Source organism: Argentina anserina, chromosome 4 (genome assembly GCF_933775445.1).
Source record: "Argentina anserina chromosome 4, drPotAnse1.1, whole genome shotgun sequence".
Taxonomy (NCBI): domain Eukaryota; kingdom Viridiplantae; phylum Streptophyta; class Magnoliopsida; order Rosales; family Rosaceae; genus Argentina; species Argentina anserina.
The window spans coordinates 24507869-24524264 of record NC_065875.1 but is presented as its reverse complement, the minus strand read 5'-3'; the positions used below and the strand labels follow the sequence as shown (position 1 = coordinate 24524264).

Below are 16396 nucleotides of genomic sequence, written 5' to 3'. Positions count from 1 at the left end.
TAATTTACAATCCAAAAAGTTATATATATTCCATCCATTATATGGTAATCTGAACACATTTACGAAAATGATAAAGAGATCAACCTCCTTTGTTTCTCATACAGTATATATTTTAGTGCGTTAAATTTACATTTTTGTTGTTTTTATTGGATCATAGTCCAAATGAAATAAAAAAGCAAAATTGTGAATTTTAGTATAAATTCGGAGGTCCATAAATCGTATTAGATTCGGTCACTTCTATCTAGTCCAGGTCAAGCAGCTCCGCAGTTCAATCCGTAAGCTTTCACTTCGATTTTGGGGGAGAGGTCGAGTTAATTTTGTGTAATTCGTGAATCAATTAGGGTTTTAGAGATGGGTAAGGACGCCAAAGCCGGAGGAAAAGGAAAGGGGAAAGCCGCAGCCGGCGGCGGCGACGAGGGCGGCGCCTCAAAGGGGAAAGGAAAGTCCGGCAAGGGCGGAGCTTCCGACGGACTCGGCACCTGCACGTACGTCAAGGCTAGGCACATACTCTGTGAGAAGCAGGGCAAGATCAACGAAGCCTACAAGAAGCTGCAGGACGGCTGGCTCGGCAACGGCGATAAGGTCCCTCCGGCGGAGTTCGCTAAGCTGGCGGCTGAGTACTCCGAGTGTCCCTCCGGGAAGAAAGGCGGGGATCTCGGGTGGTTCCCTAGGGGGAAGATGGCCGGACCTTTTCAAGAGGTGGCCTTCAGCACCCCCATTGGGGCTACCAGTGCTGCTTTCAAGTCCACGTATGTGTTCATGTTTTTCCGCAATTTTCGATCTTTATGTTTGTAACATTTGACAGTTTTCGATCTTGTTAGTGTCTGATGTGCATTTGGTACTATAATTTGTTAGCCTCTAATATGCATACTATATTGTCTGCTATACAGATTGGAGTAGAGTGGAGTATGTGTTTGTTAATTTGGAAAACTAATGTGATTCTGAGATCACGTAGAAATTTGTTGTTGGTTACGGTGGATGTGGTTAGGTCCTCTTGGGGTGAGTGAGTCTTGATTGTGTAGGTTATTTAGCAAGACGTGTGGAATGGGATTGAGTTTTATAGTAAGTCAAACAAGCACAGTCTAGGATCTCATGCTTAACGCTTGTGAGTTAGTTTCAGGATTCACTTGCCATTGGTTTTGGGGTTGGATTCCAAATTGGCAATGGCAAAACCAAATGAGCTTCTGGTTCTATTACGTGATTTCTGGATGTTTTAGGTTTATGAGTTTGGTAGAAATATTGTAATTTCTATTAGCATTATAAAGACCAAACCTCAGTGGAATTTGGAAGTCATAAAATGCTAAACGGCTTTCTTAATCTAACATCCCATCTTAAGTGGGATTGTTTTGATTATGTGCATTGCTTCTTTGTTTTAATTTACTGGGGTATCTTCTCTAACACTTGTAGGAATCAGTCATGTCGATTGTGAATTTTTATGTAATTCCATGAATTATGTATAATTATTATTGTTCCCCACTTGCTGAGCTTGTTCTGTTGTTATGGCGCAGGCATGGTTACCACATTATCTTGTGTGAAGGCAGAAAGAATTAGCAACACCGTGATTTCTGATGGAGCAAGGCTGAAACTTTGGCTATAAAAATGATATATGTACTAGTTAGATATTTCCTAATGGCGAATATCCTATGGTGCTACCTTTTTTTTTTCTTATTTGGGAGACAAATGCAACAGATCTGAATAATAACATTATATATTTATGTCATCAGAAATGATCAGTTCGCAAGTACTCCATTTTGCGGTTGAAGTTAGTAAAACTACTCTAATGAGTTAAAAATCGTGCAAGATACTAGAAGCCTCTCTATGCCATATCCCGCCAGTTCCGCTGGGATTTTAACCACCTGATTAGCATATGTGCAAAGACCACGAAAATTTGATGCCATATGGCAAATGTGGTATGCTAGATTGCTAAAGCAGTTCTGCGAACTGAATTTGCAAAATTGAATCGTAATTCTAACTTGTCTGGTCCATTCACTCAAACTAAGAAACTTTTGGAAATGAAGCTAAGACGAGGATAAAATGAAAAATTATTGGTCTGTTCAGGTAGGAAAAGAGAGATAAACTGGGTTACCGCACGGTTGGTTTATATCAAGGGATCAGCCTGCGTAGATCTTAGTAACGAATAATATACAAAAGGGTGGCATGCGTGATATATACATATATATCTACATACATATGTATTCCTGTGATTGCAGACGTGTATGGAAGGAATGCTGCTGTATTTAAACTAATGCAAACTCATGTATACAGAGAGATAGGAATACGAACACACGAAGAAGAACGCAATAACATAGCAGACGTGAAACAGAAAGTGCTACATGGTGTCCCCTTCATATGCATTGTTCTCATGTCTTCTTTTCAACTTCTACAGCACTCAATTGACTCAAATCAATACATTCTCGAAAAAAAAAAAGGATGATTGAGTCTAATACTTGGGCCTTTCTTGCATAAACTTAGTTAGGAACTTCAACAATCAAGTTGCATAAGCTTAGGCACTTCAACAACAATCAAGAGTACTACATTGCATGAAAAAATAAAAAACAATCAAGACTCCACTTCTAGCTGGCTTGCTCTGTTCATATAGCATGATGATAAGCTTTCAGTAACTGGTTGCTTCCGAACTGCAGATCCTTCTTACCTCCTACATAACATACATAAATACAATTCATGATAGAGTACTCACGTTTTCATCAGGCTTCTTCGATTAGATGCTCAGAGGCCTCCTCTATCCATATGAAATAAAATACGCCAACATATATGAACCACGCATCACTACTTGAAGAAACTGCAGAAATATAAAAGAGAAGATTTAGCATATAATCAAGAAACGAACCAATCTGCTCCGAAAACACAAAATAATGCAAGATCCACCAAAATAAAGTCAAGCAGAGACAGATCCTCCCCAAACTAATGAAACATCAGAAAGTTATGCAGGATGGCCATATATGCATGCACATTTCTGTCATCTTTTAATGAGATTACATTTATATGATGGAAGCTATACTGATATACCTGAAAACAGCAGGTAAGGAGACGTACATATAAGTACTGCAAGGCTATCGTATACATGAAATCAAAGAGTAGAGCAAGTGTGGATTTCATTCTATAGCGCACTCATTATATATATACTTTTCCAGCTAAATTGATGACTTCAAATGAACTATCACCTCAGTCCTTACTAAATGAAATAATCAACAAAATTTATCAATAATTGTAACATGTAATATATCGACATATAGCTTCATAGAAAGAGATCCATAGTGAGATATTCATCATCCTTCATGTACAAGAGCTCACAAAGACCGTGGAGGAGAAATGACAGTGGTAAAATGCGAGAGTTTACGAAGCTCCTGATGGATTTTTTTAAGTACTTGTAAATTGTTGATATTCGCTATGCGCGGAGTAGAAACACCACAAATACTCACCTTTACACTAGGCGAGTTTCACATGACCAACTTTGGTTGCCTACATGAAAAAGGAATCAATGTAGTCCAAACTAGAACTATATATGCATCAGCTCTCATTAAGGCCCCGTTTGTTTCATGGAAAGTAACCACCAGGAAAATAACTGTTCCTTTTATGCCTTTGGGATGCAACTGGAAAGAAATTACCTTAAGAAAGGACTTAAAGAAAATGATTCCAACCAAAATCCAATGTAATCATTGTCCAACCTTTTTTCCTTGCATTTATTACTCATAATACATTTTTTAATTACATTATTCAACAATTTTTATGATGGTTTCCTATGTTACCAAAAACCACAATGAAATTTCCCTTCCCGTAGGAAAGACCAATGAATTATTTCATTTCCGCGAACCAGACAATGCCTTAAAGGTAAGACCCTATCTCTATATTCTCTTGACCTAAGTCAACATTCTGAAACAGACAATGCATTAGAAGATCTGGTCTTCTCTACTTTAATTGTTCATGGTTGATAGGTAACGAAGTTTGCATATGATGCACCCTCACCCTGTGATTCTTAATACCTCGCTACTATGTAAACCTAGACATTTATCAACAGAAGGAGGACAGATCTCCGAACTTTTGGATACATGTACTATACACATAGACATCCACATACCTATACATGTGATGATCATAAACAACTAAGGCATCACACAAAAGGTCAGTAAGCTAAAACATATGACTAAGAACAGTCAAAGGCTATATATGCTCACCGGCTTCTAGCTCCATTGTGACTTTGAAAATGTTACCTCATAGGAGTAACACTCACTAGGTCCAGGCATGACAAAGGGACTTCCCTCACCTGTTAGCTCTAAGGCATGACAAAGGGGTCTCTCTCTCTCTCTCTCTCTCTCTCTATACGTCGCCCAAAAAATTATTATGTGTATGATTTGAAAATTTCGTCACCTAAGTTCATATTAAAAATATGAAATCTTGCTAATGAATCACTTTATCTATTATCAACTTGGTTTGGTCGTGATCCTAGACTAACTACTCACTCATTAATTGTCATTTTTACACATCGATAGTCAGTGACAGTGACAGAGGGAGAAAAAAATGTGTCTGGACTCTGGAGTCACAAGAACTCAGAAGATCTGGATTTCTTTGCTGAAGGAGGAGGTGTGAAATACTCTTAGATGAATGAGCTTTTATCTGAATAACGGGTAGAGTACACAAGAATTTGAGTATTATAACTATTTACAAGTAGCTAATACAATTAATGGGTAAAATTCTTAATCTTCTGGGGGGACAATTGTGTTAAAAGAGACCAAACTCGTTAACTCAGTGGGGCACAGGCCCTCACTCGTCCTATCAAGCCAGACGAACATGTCACCGAGCTAAATCATGGCTAGGTTTTTTATTTTTATAGAGAAAGTCACTGGCTTCAGTGTCCCATCTCATTTTGACATCATCACAGCATCATTCGTTAAGTTCTCATAATCTAGCTAGGAATCTTCTTTTATTGTGGTTATTCTTATTCTAGAAAGACACCAACTATGGATAATAGTGATAAAACAATTAAAATTTAAACATAGCTCTTAGGGTTTAACGGCAACAATGTTTCGTAGCCTGGCAAGGAAAACTTCGTGACTCAGATATTACCGAGTGGGGCGTGGGCGTGGAAGGGGAGTTCATAGCCTCAATTGGCGGGGATTAGGTTTCTTATTTAATATCTCTGATGATGACACGAGGCATAAGTTTTTAAGTAGGTCATGGAGAAGACAAATTTCGATTTTATTTTTCATCTTTATAAAGCCAATACATCTTAGATATAGGTTTGTGATCTTAGTATATGACTCAAAACTCGGTCTTTATGTATAAAAAAAATTAACAAAAAAATTCTATATATAGTTCAAATGTGAGATTCAAGGCACAAGATGAACAATGAAATTAGGTTGCATCCATATCATAGTGAAAACAATGAAAACGTACAAGTAATGGAAACAATATATTATAAAACATATATACTTTACTCAAAGGAAACATATTTTCTCGAAAGAACAAGATAGTACGAGATTTTAAGACTGAAAATAGACAATGAAACAAGCTTGCATACGTACATGTCATATATATCAAAACACATAAAACAAAATTTGTAATAGATACAATCTGACTTGTTGTTGAAAAGATCAAGTCAAGTCCCTATGATTAATTTAATGTATGAAATAAGAAATATTCTTTTACTAAATTTTTTCATACATATCGGAAATTCAAAAATATGAGGCCAGGAGTTGGAGGCAACAGCCGTGAGGCCAGTGGAAATGATCTACACCGGGGATGAATTCGTCATACCATAAATTCATAACCTAGAAACTCTTGCATTGTTTTTGACTTTTCGTAGACGAACTATTCTACCACGAAAACACCCTCAGTCCCCACGCATCTTCCTAATTGCTAGTAAACATCATAATCTTAATTAATATAGGCACTCTTCACCTCAACTCCAACAGATGTATGCCACCTTCTGCAGTAGCATATATAGGCACCAAATTATAGTTCATATTCTCCACGAATTAACTTATATACAGTTAGAAAGGTTTCATCTAACTGTCACATTTTTTTACTTTTTACTATTTACTGCCGCGGTTTGATGCCACCTAGAGAACCACCCAAGCTGGGTTTTTGTCTCTCCGATATTTTTCATTTTGGTCAAAACGACGTGCCAGATGGTTAGCTGATCATGCAGTAAACAACAATAATGGGGTCGCATATATACGGACAGAGGGAGACTCAAACATTAGACCAGTCGAGAATTTCCTCTTTTATCATGGATTTTTATTACCTGGCAACAACAACAACAACAACAAAAATAGAAAGACATCAGTGGTTAACAGATAAATATCTAACTTATTAATTGGTTGTTGGAAAGCAAGGCAAAGTATATGTGTGCTTAATAGTCCTCATTGTCTAAAAGAAATATGTATGAAGCAGATTACTTTGATTCAATTCGTGGATGGCAACATCCCATATATGGAAGCATATAATACCTGATCGGGATATGACGGAGTTAGTTGCTTTCAGACGCCGAGAGTGAGGGCAGCTTTAACGTCGAGCCGCCATGCAAATCCACCGGCATCCATCCTCCACAAATCACATGGCACCAACTGCGAGTAGTAGTTCTTGTCCTTCTTCTGACTCTCCACCACCGTGTATTTCAGTTTCACTTGGCAAGTGAACGCCGAGTTCGTCGTGAGCGGCAGCTCCTCAGTCATCGACAACCACACTGTTACCTCCGGCAGCGGTTGCTGCTGCCTCGTCATCATCACCATCCTTTTAAAAGCTCCGTTCAGCCACTGTACTCTGTTCCAACCATCCGATATGAACCCCGGACAGACGTCGCTCTCCAATCTCCTCATTCTCTCCTCATCGGCACTAACCCCGGACAAACCGAACTCAAACCCTTGTGACGAAGTCGGAGCGGTCATGCATGATCCTCTCACGCACTCCACCGTCACCCACGACTCCACTCCTCCCATCCGATCCATTACGGTGGACGGATCTGACACGCTCTCAAACTGTTTCCTCCCCATCGCCGCGGTCAGATCTCCGGCTACGCTCAGGCTCAACCAGTGGTTGTTATCTTCAACAACCCTAGCATCAACCTCAAAGCTAGATCCGCCGCCGCGCATGGAGCTTTCGTTACCGCTGCTACCACTCTTCTCCATCAGCTGCAGAGTCTCCACGCACTGTTCACTCGTCATTTCATGTTTCCCGCTATGCTCTTCCTTATTCCTCCTGACGTACTTCCTCTTGGTTCTCTTAGGAAGCTTATTCGTAAGTGAGCCTCCGGTGAAGGGCTTCGGCACGATCGGGCGGTACTTGGACATTATCCGATTCAAAACAGAAGGACCCTCGGCACTACTACTGCCGCCACTGTTGCTCTCTCCGCCTTCCATCTCTCCCTTACTCTGTTTCACTCTTGGAGTCTCACCACACACCTACGAAAAGCTAGAACACAAGAACAACAAGTTGATCTCGGTTTAAAACTCTAAACTCTAATTGGCCTTTTCTCTCTTCCCTTCTTCTTTCTAATTAAGTAGGGCCGAGTGCGATTGTGGCCTCGCCCTTGTTGGCGTTTGTAATTGAGTTCATGGTCCCACCATGCATCCGGTGAGTTTTGGCGAGCTTGGTGTCAGTGGCTCTGTCGAATCAAAAGCTTAACGTGGTGCTGCCTTGGGCCTCGTTGGTCTGATACGACGTCGTTCGGAAATCACTAATGTGATCTTTCCAACGTACACGCTACCGTGATCGCGTGTGGACACTGCCTTCAGGAAGTAATGTCGACAGAGGCGCGTTCGTGAGGTGTGCGAGTGGGATGTGGTGTTGTTGTGGTGCGTCGTTGGTCCAATCAGCGAGCAAAGATATTTTTCGCCATTTGAGGAGATTTTTACTACCATATTAGTATTAATAAATTTCTTGTTTTGGTATACAAATGTTGATAGATCTTTCCCTTATATAGAATGGTAAATTTTCCATTATAGGGGATCTGACTTTATTGGTTTGCCTCGTCTGCCGCCATCTGTTACCTCTTACAGCCACAAGTCACGAATATAATCCCTGGTTTCTCTGTGTCACTTGGCCCATTCGTACAATGATTTATCATTTTAATTGTCACCTAATTGCGCATTATTCTTGTCTAATACATTATTAGTCAACTTACATTAATACCCCGATGTCTATGGTATATTATCGTGTACCTCGTGTGTAGGGTTGGTACTTGCGTTTTCCTTTACTTCCATCCCTCCCCCCTGTTGATGAGACTGATGGGGCTCAAACATGTACCAAAACATTGACGTGTAACAAGGTTTCTTCAACCTAATAACTTTTACGGAGACATGCTTTTAATACTCATCTCTCAATTGATTGATTTGAAAGTAAATGAAAGTAGTAAACTGCAAGGAAAATTCTATGTCATGTAACCCGAAATCATACTAGCGTTATTGTACTTAAATAAGGCTAGAGAATTAAAATAATTACCAACAATAAGATTTCAGGTTACATAACATGCAATGGTGCAATATAAACAACCCGGCAAACTAGATTTCATGAGACTTGAGAGGCATATATGTATGAACAATATTTACAAACAAGTCAATTAAGGTGGTATATGTGTCACACTGACACTTCTTTTGCTCATCATCAGTCTAAATTTTAAACTACTTTGACACGAGTGGAGTAAGATAAGAGTTTTGTTTATCTCGATGGGGGAGTAGATAGAGTTAAGCTATATACTTATAATGGAACATTTTCATTTCCTTTTCAGGAAGATATAGAATACCGGATAACTTGTTGATCGGTTTTTCTCTCGAATGTAGATTTGTATGTTTTGGATGAGGTAAGGCGTCGACAAATATCTTGCAGCACAGATCGCCATTGGACCTGAGAAGTAGATTCAAAGCATGAAAGGAACAAAGAGAGAATAATGTGGCTAGAATTTTTTAGTTTCATTTTCTTTTCTGAAGAAAAGGTGGAAAAAAAGCCTGACAGTTCTGTTTTGTTTTGTATTCCTTTCCTTTCTTCTATCAGTTTGGTTTCGGTTCGATTAGGGTTTGGGACGTTTGGTTAAGATTGAGTCTTTGAGAGGACCAGACACTCAGACACTGTATATTCATAATGTCCGACCGTTTCATCTGCCCAAAGCGCGAAGAGACAAGATCCACCGTTAACTTTATGCTAGTATTATCGGATCGATCAGAATTAATGAAAGTTTGGCAAAATTAACCAGAGATATAATGCATGAAAATGATTATGCTTGACCTAGCTTAGAGTTGAAGCAAAATGATTCTAGCACTCATATAAACCATATAAACAATCATGAGCAGCAAAAATTGATCGATTATGGTCGCGTTACATTCAATAAATTAAAGAGAAATGGAAGCTCTGTAAGTGATAATGAATTCATGACTATTAGGTGATTGAGATCCATAGCTATAAGTGATCATCATGACTATCAATTAGCTGAAGGCCCCAGCTGATATCCTCACAATGCCTCACATGAGGTACTATTGCACCTGTATCAGTTCCTCTGTTCTCCTTGCAGTCCCACAATGGCGGCGCGTGAAAACAAGGCTCCATCGATCGGAGCCGGCGACAAGGTGGATTCGGGACTGTTTGGTTTTCCGGCTTGATGAGAATCCATGGTTTAAGACCTCCAAGACCTTGAGCCACATAGCCAAATGTAGACCATGCACTTGTGACCAACACATCAGAGAAACTAAGTAGGAACATTTCTGCTAGGGCTTTTCTGTCATGCAGTTTGTTATCAGTCCTCTGTTCTCCTTCATGGCTAGGTTGGAAAACCCCGATCAGATCCCCAGTCACAGTTGGATGCTCCCAGTACATACTCCTCAAATTCTCTGAGTAATCTGGTTTCAAAGAAGTCATCAATACTGATTTCAATTTCGGGGTCCCTGACGATGAACTGATGTCGAAACTGGGCTTATTCTCGTCTACTCGAGGCAGCAATTTCTCACTGAAAACACAATCCAAAATTTGATCCATAACATGCTTAAACGGACCAGGCCCCGCTGGTTCGAAAGTTCTGACTTGAATCCCAACCCTCTCGTCGGCCTCTGCTAAATAAGCTTGGTAGTACCTTGTGATCAGCCCCCATACATGATTTGAGGGATGAAAGAGGTACCTACCCAAGTGGTGGAAAACAGTTTCTCTCTCAGGGAACAACTTGTTAAGTTCTTGCTCGAAAGATGGCATTAAGAAAAGTGAAGGAACAAAGTAGTTATCCGTTTTCATAACCAACCAGTTCACTTCACCGAGATGACTCTGCTCTTCATCACAGAAAAACAACTTGTCTTGATCATCATAATCATGGCCAAGATGGAGATATACATACGAAGACGGTAGTGTCAACTCGGATGAATTACTAGTCTTTTTCAACATGTTCCCGTAACAACGAGGAGACTTCTGATCGAACTTGTCAAATTGGCTTTTAATGGGGAAGTGACCGGAGAGTAGCCATGATGTTTCTGGAAATGGCTCACAGAAGAGGTCAGGCAAGTCCTTTCCAGGGTCGAGAAGAAGGACTCTGTTTGTGAGCAAAGCATAGACGAAAGCTGCGGTTATACTGAGAATTCTGTTTCCCAAGCCACTATTGGCTATCCATACGACATACTTGCACTCATCTGTTGCACTAGTACTCTTACCATTCGACTTCTTCTTGAGTTGTTTCAGTGATGCGTTGTAGGGTTTGGTATTCGGCCCACACCGGTTATGAAGTTCTTCATAACTTCTGAGTCTAGAGAGAAGATAAGAAGATGGTCTATGAAATGAGATTTTGCGGTAGAAACCTGATTGGTACCTGCTTAAACAAGACCCTTCATCAAAACCCCGAGCAAGGAGTCCACCGTAAAATTTGTCTCCTTTGGGAATTTGAGTAGGTAATTCAATCTCAGGTAAAACTTTTTCTGCATTGGAGAATTGAAATGATCAAAATATCCAAATTGTGTTCCCAGCCGCAGAGGATTTTAAATTTTGCCATTTACATATCAACGTTTATGCGTTTTAGTTTCGTCATTAACATTAAATCATTAGTCATCTATCAGCACAACCGCACGTTTTTCTTTTCAAACAACTTGAGCCCCCTTATTTGAAACTTTCATATAATATTAGCCTATTAGGTAGGTACTTCCGTTCAAAAGAAAAAAACAATATTAGGTACCTTTTGTCACATTATGAGCATTTTATGGTGAACAAATATTAGGGTTGAAATTAGATACCAAGCCACCTTATGACGTTCATGACAATGATATGAAATTATCAAACACAGATTCAAAACGGAAACGATGTATTTCAAGGAATAAAACTCCCATCAGAGGAATAAATAAAGATTTGAGCTGTTATAACGGAATATGTTACCTGCTGAAATTGACGAGGTGATATTTGAGACAGCAGCTGGTTTTGGTAAAACCTCAATACTCGACGAGGTGGTAACCGGAGACGACTGCTTTTCCAAAACCCTTGCGTCTGCAAAACCCTTGATCCGATCGGGAGCCGGGTCACGAAGAACAAGAGAGAGAGTGATGAGAACTGGGAGAGACACCAAAAGATAAGCGAAGATCTTCATCAGTTTCATTACAATGAAACCCTGAGCTTAACAGACGCCAAAAACCATATAATATTTCTGGCTGTTTGATTTGGAAAGAACACATAGAAGGAAAGGAACTAGGGAAGTTGGACTGGGAGGACTCTGTTTCGGAGTTTTTGGTTATAGAAGAGGCTCTGTTTCGGAGATGGTGGTTATACCAAGTCTTGGTCTTAGAAATGAGCGGGTTTTGTTTCGTCTTCAACGGTCCAAACGTGGCGCTGATCTATAATTCTTTATCATAAGGTATTTTCCGTTCTAATATATGACTTTTATACGCCAAAATTCAGTAATCTGTAATTATTAGTCAAATATTTGATCAGTATTTAGTCTACGAAATTAAAGAAATGTCCATCTACAGTAATCAAAAGGTAAATGATCGGTGAGGAAAGGAGATTGACAAAATCAGGAGAATCCGACACTGATGTAGATATTTTTTGTTGGAGATTATGATTTTAGAAAAATAACAAATAAAATAAAACTTATAAATTAGTGAATAATAAAAAATTGTATCTTTTAGCTTTTAATAATTATGATTTCTTTTCTAGTTAGAAAAAAAAAAGTCTAATTAGGATAAAAAGTAGTCTTCTAGTTAGATTAGGATTTGTAGAGTTTTAGACTCTATAAATAGGGTTTAGGTCTAGCACCAAAACCAGAGCGAAACCGTTAGTGTTATTATAGCAAAGACGTAAACAATAAATGATACGACCCGCCCTAATATCTAGGATAAGTCGTGCGAGTACTACTATCAAATGAGGCATACAAAACATTTCGGCACAGTTTCTTTTGAAAGTAGCCAACCATTCCTACACAAAAACAACACTTCTATTTTCACACATCAAACCTCAATCACTTGGAGCCTCCGTGCTCCCAACACACAAGCCAAACTTCACCACTAATTCAAATTTAATCAAAGTGAAACTAATACCTTACAACTAAACTGATAGAAGCTGCAAAGATGACTATGCCTCACTCCAGGCACCCTTGTCCTCCTCAAGCTTTTCCTGCAAACTCGGAGGTTGAAAACAAATGGGCCAGGAAAAAGTAATTTAAAAACAAAAACTTTGTTAGAGTGAATGGACGAAAAATCAATACTATAATAAAGTAATTGATTATAATTACTTATCCAATTTTCCATACTACAAAATACTTATACATGCATTTTTAGGTTGTAAATAGCATAATATCAAGTGTAAGTTCTGACGAGAACTATCTATTTCCACTTTCAATCTTAGAAAAATGAGCAATCAACACAATAATATAACAACACTAAAAGTCATGCGCAGACCCGCCATATCTTTCACAAATACAAGTGTCACGTATATCCCCTAAACCTTATATATATATATAAGGTCCATTAGTACATCCCTCTCTTCTAACGACCAAGTAGCATCTGCAACACTACCGGTTCATCCCCTCTATTATGGTATCATATAAAGAACTAGCCTCACTAGTCATAATAATATCATCATATCATAAGTATGCCCCATGGACAACAATAATACTCTTAGGCTCCCAATACCGTTACGTCTCGTTAATGGAGAGGGTATTGGGTTGTCATGGTATCATCGAGTATACCACATCCCCTCCTAGGTGGAAAAAGGATATCACAAGATATGGTTCTCAACCGTATGAAAATAAATCAATAAATTTGCTAGTTTATCCACTCTCTTATAGCTTCACATGCTTATGAGACTACTAGTTCATCTCCTATTTTCTAGTGTCTTAATATGTCTCATAATAACTCCATCAACCACTTCGTAACCTCACCCCAAGTCTCACTCGTAATCATATATCTAATACCATTTCCAGACCCATACTCAATGCTCAAGCCAATCAATCCAACTAACTGTAACAACATAATCCACACCCAAACGATCACACGGTACCTAACTTTTCTCCACATAAACCCATTATCTTTTCTTGACAAATAATATCACAACCTCACCACAAGTACACAACACTTATATAAATTTAAAGGCGACGTATCATAGCACATATTCTTTTCTGACAACTAAACCCACAACCAACACATCAAAACAGACACACACAATCAACATCATATCAATCATCCATCAAGCCAATCACACAACAACCATCATTATCAAGACAAGAAAATTAATCGATCATTTTGAAAATAAAACCGCATGCATATATATTAAAAAAAAAGGTCCACTCACCGTAGCTAGAAACACCTAATGTACGGATCCTCGTCAACGCAATGTATCCGTACGTCATCCTGAATCACAGAGCAACACATAAACAATCATTCATATTCATAAAAGATCACAAATGTGTAAACCTCAACCTAGAATTATCCCCACACGCTCATACTATAACCAAATTCGACAATTTATATATTGTTGGGTTCGTATCGATGAATGCAACTCAGTGGAGCAACCCACTAATCCAAAAACTATTGCATGTGCCACCACATATGTCGCCATAACGGCTGAGTGTGGGCCCCACGTGCCACCACCTCCAACTACTCCAAAACCACTCGACTCAAACATCCAAGTTGTAGATCAAGAGAAAATAAACACTTTTCATACCTGCAGCTCAACCCCATTCAGCCGAGAAGTGGCCGGAAAACGCGTTTCAATCTCAGATTAGTGCAACGATTTTGAATTTGTGATATATCACGATTCGTCGCCCAACTCTGATCGAATCGAGCCCATAAGGAAGGGATAGGACGAACTGCAGCATCCCCGAGCTTCGAAGTCGCCGGGAGAGGCCGCACAACGGCGTTGACTTCCATCCGAATCTTGCAATCATTGTTGCGACTTGCACTGCGGTCGGCGCAGCGTGGAACTAGTACCAATCAATGGGAAATGGCGAGTCCGAGTGAATTTGACTGGTGGTGTCCCGATCGATGACCAGACTGCGGAGATCGGCGCCAGAGACGATAACATAGTCATGTGAATAGTGGCGTGAACCGATTTTGAATTTTCAGAATTTCCGATTTTTCTCCTTTAAACCACATATTTATACTATTTTCTAAAAATGCCCCAATACCTTTTTTGGTTCGTATCTTTTTCATACGAACTCTGATTTTGGCGTACCATGTGTCTACGAACTCGTATCGACGAGTTCTACAACTTCCATAAAGGAAGTTTCTCAAAAAAGTTACGCATCGTAAAGTCAACTTTAGAGTAACTACACTTAAAAGTTAAAACGACCCTCGATTAGAGTAAAAGGTAAAAGTAAATTTGTAAGGGAGGGTAAAAAGTTTGGGACGCATCAATAAAGATTGTAACATTTAAGCATAATAATAAGAGAAGAATAATTCTTCGACATAAATACATGTGTTGTGTGTGTTTTGATTGTTTTTAATTCCGCAGTTTACAATCTTGAAGAGTTTCATATCACCAGTCGCGTCTCCAATTTGATGTGGGCCCGAGTTTGGGTGCCACTTTGTCATAGACCCAAGCTAGGTTCCATTCAGTTATCATCGGAAAGTTTTCGATTTTACTATCACCAAGTGTTTGTTGAAGGCCCGGTTTATTTTGTCCCACAATGTGGGTTAATCTATTTTACGTGCAGACTTAAAAATTAGGTTGCACGTGGGAGGACGTGTTGGAAAGGAGAGATCTCACATCTAAAAATAACCAAAAAATAAAGTTTATAAGTAAGTGAATAATATCTAATTATACAGAGATCTTTTGTGAGGTGGCCAAATTGAGATAATATCAGTATACTTGGTTTACGAGACATGTTTGTCGCTGTTTAATATTTCTCAAATTAAATTATGCAAATATTTGAAAAAAGAAATTCACGATAGTAGATTTTGAAAAAAAAAAAGTAGAGGTGACTAACTAAATTAAATAACAAGCTGATAGTACTAAAAGGTTTTACCAAAAAAAAAAAAGAGGCCACATGTCAGCATCTTGTCACGGACCTAGCCATTCGGTTGCCACACTTGGTCCATGCGGCGCTCCATCCCTATGGAGCCAGCCTTATCAAACGGGGCAATGCACTGGTTTCGCCCTATCTTGGGCTCATGAGGGGATTGGCTCCAGACCCCGACCAGTGTGTAGGGCGGCCTATTCCTTTTTTTGACGTTAAGTCCCCGACTAGCGACAAGCTTCTCAAACTTGACCGAATCGGCCTGTCTGAACCCCTAGGAAGGGGAATGCATATATCTCTCACACTTCTGATCTTGGAGCAATCCCACATATGCATGAAGCTCATATAACCAGTGATGTCCACGATAGACACTCCCGAAAATGGGACGTGACAATATGTACTCTTTTCGATTTCATTTTATAATATGTTTTCTTCGAGTTAATCTGCAAGTGCTATGTTCAAAATGTGAGACGATTGTATGACTATGAATCTTAAAGCGCCTAGTTTCTAATTTCATAACTCGATGTTTTATTGATACTTGCTGCTAATGAGCACTTCCATTCATTAGTGGTGTCACCACCTTTATAAATAGTAATGTTTAAGATTTGGACTCGAAGATTAGTTTGATCTTGATTGTAACAGTACGAAAGTATCGCAATTCAACTATTTGAGTGGATTTGTTATGTGGTGTTTTAAATCATCGTAATTTTTTTAGATAATGGTATTTGGATGTGTGGGAGCCAACCCTCCGTCTCATAAACAGTATGAACCGCATGTGGCCCGTAAGTATTCAATTAACATTTGGGTCCGGTGCGATTATCATGTGAGTAGTCAAGATCCCCGCTCGACCTGAAAATTCGCTGGCATTCAACAGTCAGACCTCATGTTAGCCCAGAGTCTATGGTAGCTAACACTTTTACGTCCATCTACCGAGACTTTACTTCTTTCATCTTCTTCAGCCTCTTGGGCCTA

General features: G+C 39.2%; 3 protein-coding genes across 4 annotated transcripts; 1 reads left to right on the top strand and 2 right to left on the bottom strand.

The window, feature by feature from the left end:
• Positions 1-223: 223 nt before the first annotated feature.
• LOC126790729 (uncharacterized) lies at positions 224-1638 on the top strand. The gene is made up of 2 exons (XM_050517074.1): positions 224-749; positions 1509-1638. Exons 1-2 carry the CDS (start codon positions 352-354, stop codon positions 1549-1551), a joined length of 441 nt encoding a protein of 146 aa, XP_050373031.1. The 5' UTR covers positions 224-351; the 3' UTR covers positions 1552-1638.
• Positions 1639-2217: 579 nt separating this feature from the next.
• On the bottom strand, positions 2218-7460 carry LOC126790722 (uncharacterized). Of its 2 annotated transcripts, none has more exons than XM_050517067.1 (2): positions 6468-7460; positions 2218-2800 (listed from the first exon to the last, which is right to left on the bottom strand). In XM_050517067.1, the coding sequence occupies exon 1, from the start codon at positions 7374-7376 to the stop codon at positions 6498-6500; it is 879 nt and encodes a 292-aa protein (XP_050373024.1). In that variant the 5' UTR covers positions 7377-7460; the 3' UTR covers positions 2218-2800; positions 6468-6497. The 2 variants fall into 2 exon arrangements, with proteins under 2 accessions (XP_050373024.1, XP_050373025.1); XM_050517068.1 differs by lacking the exon at positions 2218-2800 and adding an exon at positions 5091-6262.
• A 1841-nt stretch (positions 7461-9301) lies between these two features.
• LOC126790715 (galactoside 2-alpha-L-fucosyltransferase-like) lies at positions 9302-11745 on the bottom strand. Its single transcript, XM_050517058.1, has 2 exons — positions 11353-11745; positions 9302-10901 (listed from the first exon to the last, which is right to left on the bottom strand). The coding sequence occupies exons 1-2, from the start codon at positions 11567-11569 to the stop codon at positions 9409-9411; spliced, it is 1710 nt and encodes a 569-aa protein (XP_050373015.1). The 5' UTR covers positions 11570-11745; the 3' UTR covers positions 9302-9408.
• Positions 11746-16396: the final 4651 nt, after the last annotated feature.

Excerpts from the sequence above, each read along its gene's own strand:
- LOC126790729 (XM_050517074.1), top strand. The coding sequence starts at position 352 with ATGGGTAAGGACGCCAAAGCCGGAGGAAAAGGAAAGGGGAAAGCCGCA. Across the intron at positions 750-1,508 it reads AGTGCTGCTTTCAAGTCCAC|GCATGGTTACCACATTATCT; the intron begins GTATGTGTTCAT and ends GTTATGGCGCAG.
- LOC126790722 (XM_050517067.1), bottom strand. The coding sequence starts at position 7,376 with ATGGAAGGCGGAGAGAGCAACAGTGGCGGCAGTAGTAGTGCCGAGGGT.
- LOC126790715 (XM_050517058.1), bottom strand. The coding sequence starts at position 11,569 with ATGAAACTGATGAAGATCTTCGCTTATCTTTTGGTGTCTCTCCCAGTT. Across the intron at positions 10,902-11,352 it reads CACCTCGTCAATTTCAGCAG|AAAAAGTTTTACCTGAGATT; the intron begins GTAACATATTCC and ends TCTCCAATGCAG.